The sequence below is a fragment of the Rhinoderma darwinii genome, chromosome 3 (genome assembly GCF_050947455.1).
Source record: "Rhinoderma darwinii isolate aRhiDar2 chromosome 3, aRhiDar2.hap1, whole genome shotgun sequence".
Lineage (NCBI taxonomy): Eukaryota > Metazoa > Chordata > Amphibia > Anura > Rhinodermatidae > Rhinoderma > Rhinoderma darwinii.
Window position 1 is genome coordinate 431,012,373 of NC_134689.1, and position 2,008 is coordinate 431,014,380.

A 2,008-nucleotide genomic window follows, 5' to 3' on the forward strand; every position below is an offset into this window, starting at 1 on the left:
AATCTATGAGTTACACACAGAGAAATGAAGGGCCCAAAACTTTTTGAGAGAACCTGTGTAGTTTCGGAGGACATATACCCTCCCGGACAGCCTTCATGGCCACCCTAGGTTCAGTCAAGCTTGGTTGATATGTCTGAGGAGTGATGGACCCACCAGACATAAGTTACCATACGATAAATTCCAAGCTGTGATATCTAGGACTATGTTGACCAAGAAAGGTCTCCTCATAAAGTAAATGAAAACCAAATGACCTACAAATTATGTTTTAGAACTTAAACATTACGGATAAAAGGTTAACCCTTTGCCTTATGACAGACAATATTGTATCTATCACGTTAGAGTTGAATACTGTTTGTATAATGATCCTTTTTACCTCTTGGTTCCTCAGGCTATAAACAAGTGGGTTCAACATTGGTGTTAGTACTGAGTAAAAAATACAAGCCGCTTTGTCCTGGCTATCAAAGACATTGGAAGGAGGACGTAGATATGTAAAGAAGACCGTCACATAAAACAAGGAGGTACATATGAGGTGTGCAGAGCAGGTACTGAACGCCTTCTGCTTCCCTGCGGCCGACTTCATGCGTATAATTGCCAAAAAAATCAACATGTAAGAGATGAGGATGGGTAGCAATGACCCTATGGTACATGTCCCAACACTGTATAGAGTTATTAGATCACAGTACGAAGTATCAGAGCAGGAGAGCTTGAGCAATGGAGGAACGTCACAGTAGAAGTGGTCTATCAAGTTCGAGCTGCAGAAGAGGAGCCTAAAAACACAGTTTGCCTGTAAGGACGACTGTAGGAAGCCAATGAAGAAAGCAAGGACGACCAGGCAAAAACATCTCCTCTTGGTCATTATGGTCACGTAATGGAGAGGGTGGCAGATGGCAACATAGCGGTCATAGGACATGTTTGAGAGAATAAATATTTCAGTGCCCGCCAAACCAGCAAAGAAGAAGAACTGGATGGCACAACCATTGAAGGAGATGGCCCTTCTCAAAGAAATAAGATCAGAGAGCATTCGAGGGGTTATGACGGTGGAATACATGAGGTCCACCAGAGACAGGTAGCTCAGGAAGAAGTACATTGGGGTGTGGAGTTTGGGAGTTTTTCGGACAATGGCGATCATGCCGGTGTTTCCCACCACAGTCACAATGTAAACAAGCAAGAAGAGGAGGAAGAGGAACGGGATGAGGCTTCTTTCATTGGTCAGGCCAGAGAACACAAACACTGTCCCTTGGGTCCCGTTTATATTATCCATTGGATTCTTGTTCTGTAGTGTTAAAAAAAATACTGTAAAAATATTATAAGCAATGTAAAGTCTTATCTTTTTTTCTTCCTCTTCTTCCAGTTAATACCTAACAAGAAGAACATGCTTAGAACCTGTGGATATCCCACCAAGAAGTCCATAATATCATGGCTGGTTATGGACTACCTGGAGGGACATCCATAGGTCCTTGCTGAAGAGAAATCACCTATTTTGACCCAAGCCAACAACTGCTATCAACATAGTGGATTCATTTTTAAACCTCGAAGTCCCCTCAACATAGGAGATTGCCAACAAAGACGAGCCATTCAAGACTTGGCCAACCTTTACCTAATAATTGTGAAAAACCTAAAAGTCCTGTAGTTAATACTGGTTTATGATACTGGTAACTTCTAATTTGACAGAGGTTTCTTTGAGCTCCCTCAGGCTCCATGACCCGGTGCAACTAATACCTCATCACCCCATATACCAACGCCTCTAATTCTCTTTATCTAACAGTCGTCCTTCTGTTCCTTCTTATTATTTCATAAATAGATTTCAGAAATGTGTAGAGAAGAGCAAGACCCATAGTACTATATAAAATATGGTTCATATCACTCTAACCCCCTAACCCAGTTTTGGGGAGCCTATTGTCTGTTTACATACCCCTCTCATCCGTTCTTCATAGGAGAAAAGGGCAGCGTCACAGCAGGACATGGAAATAAAAAGATAAAGGAACACTTGATCACCTCGATTCTGGCA

The 2,008-nt window shown here is 42.0% G+C and overlaps 1 protein-coding gene across 1 annotated transcript; it reads right to left on the reverse strand.

Moving 5' to 3' along the window:
- Positions 1 to 265: 265 nt before the first annotated feature.
- LOC142750795 (olfactory receptor 5B12-like) lies at positions 266 to 1,261 on the reverse strand. The gene has a single exon (XM_075859772.1). The coding sequence runs from the start codon at positions 1,259 to 1,261 to the stop codon at positions 266 to 268; it is 996 nt and encodes a 331-aa protein (XP_075715887.1).
- Positions 1,262 to 2,008: the final 747 nt, after the last annotated feature.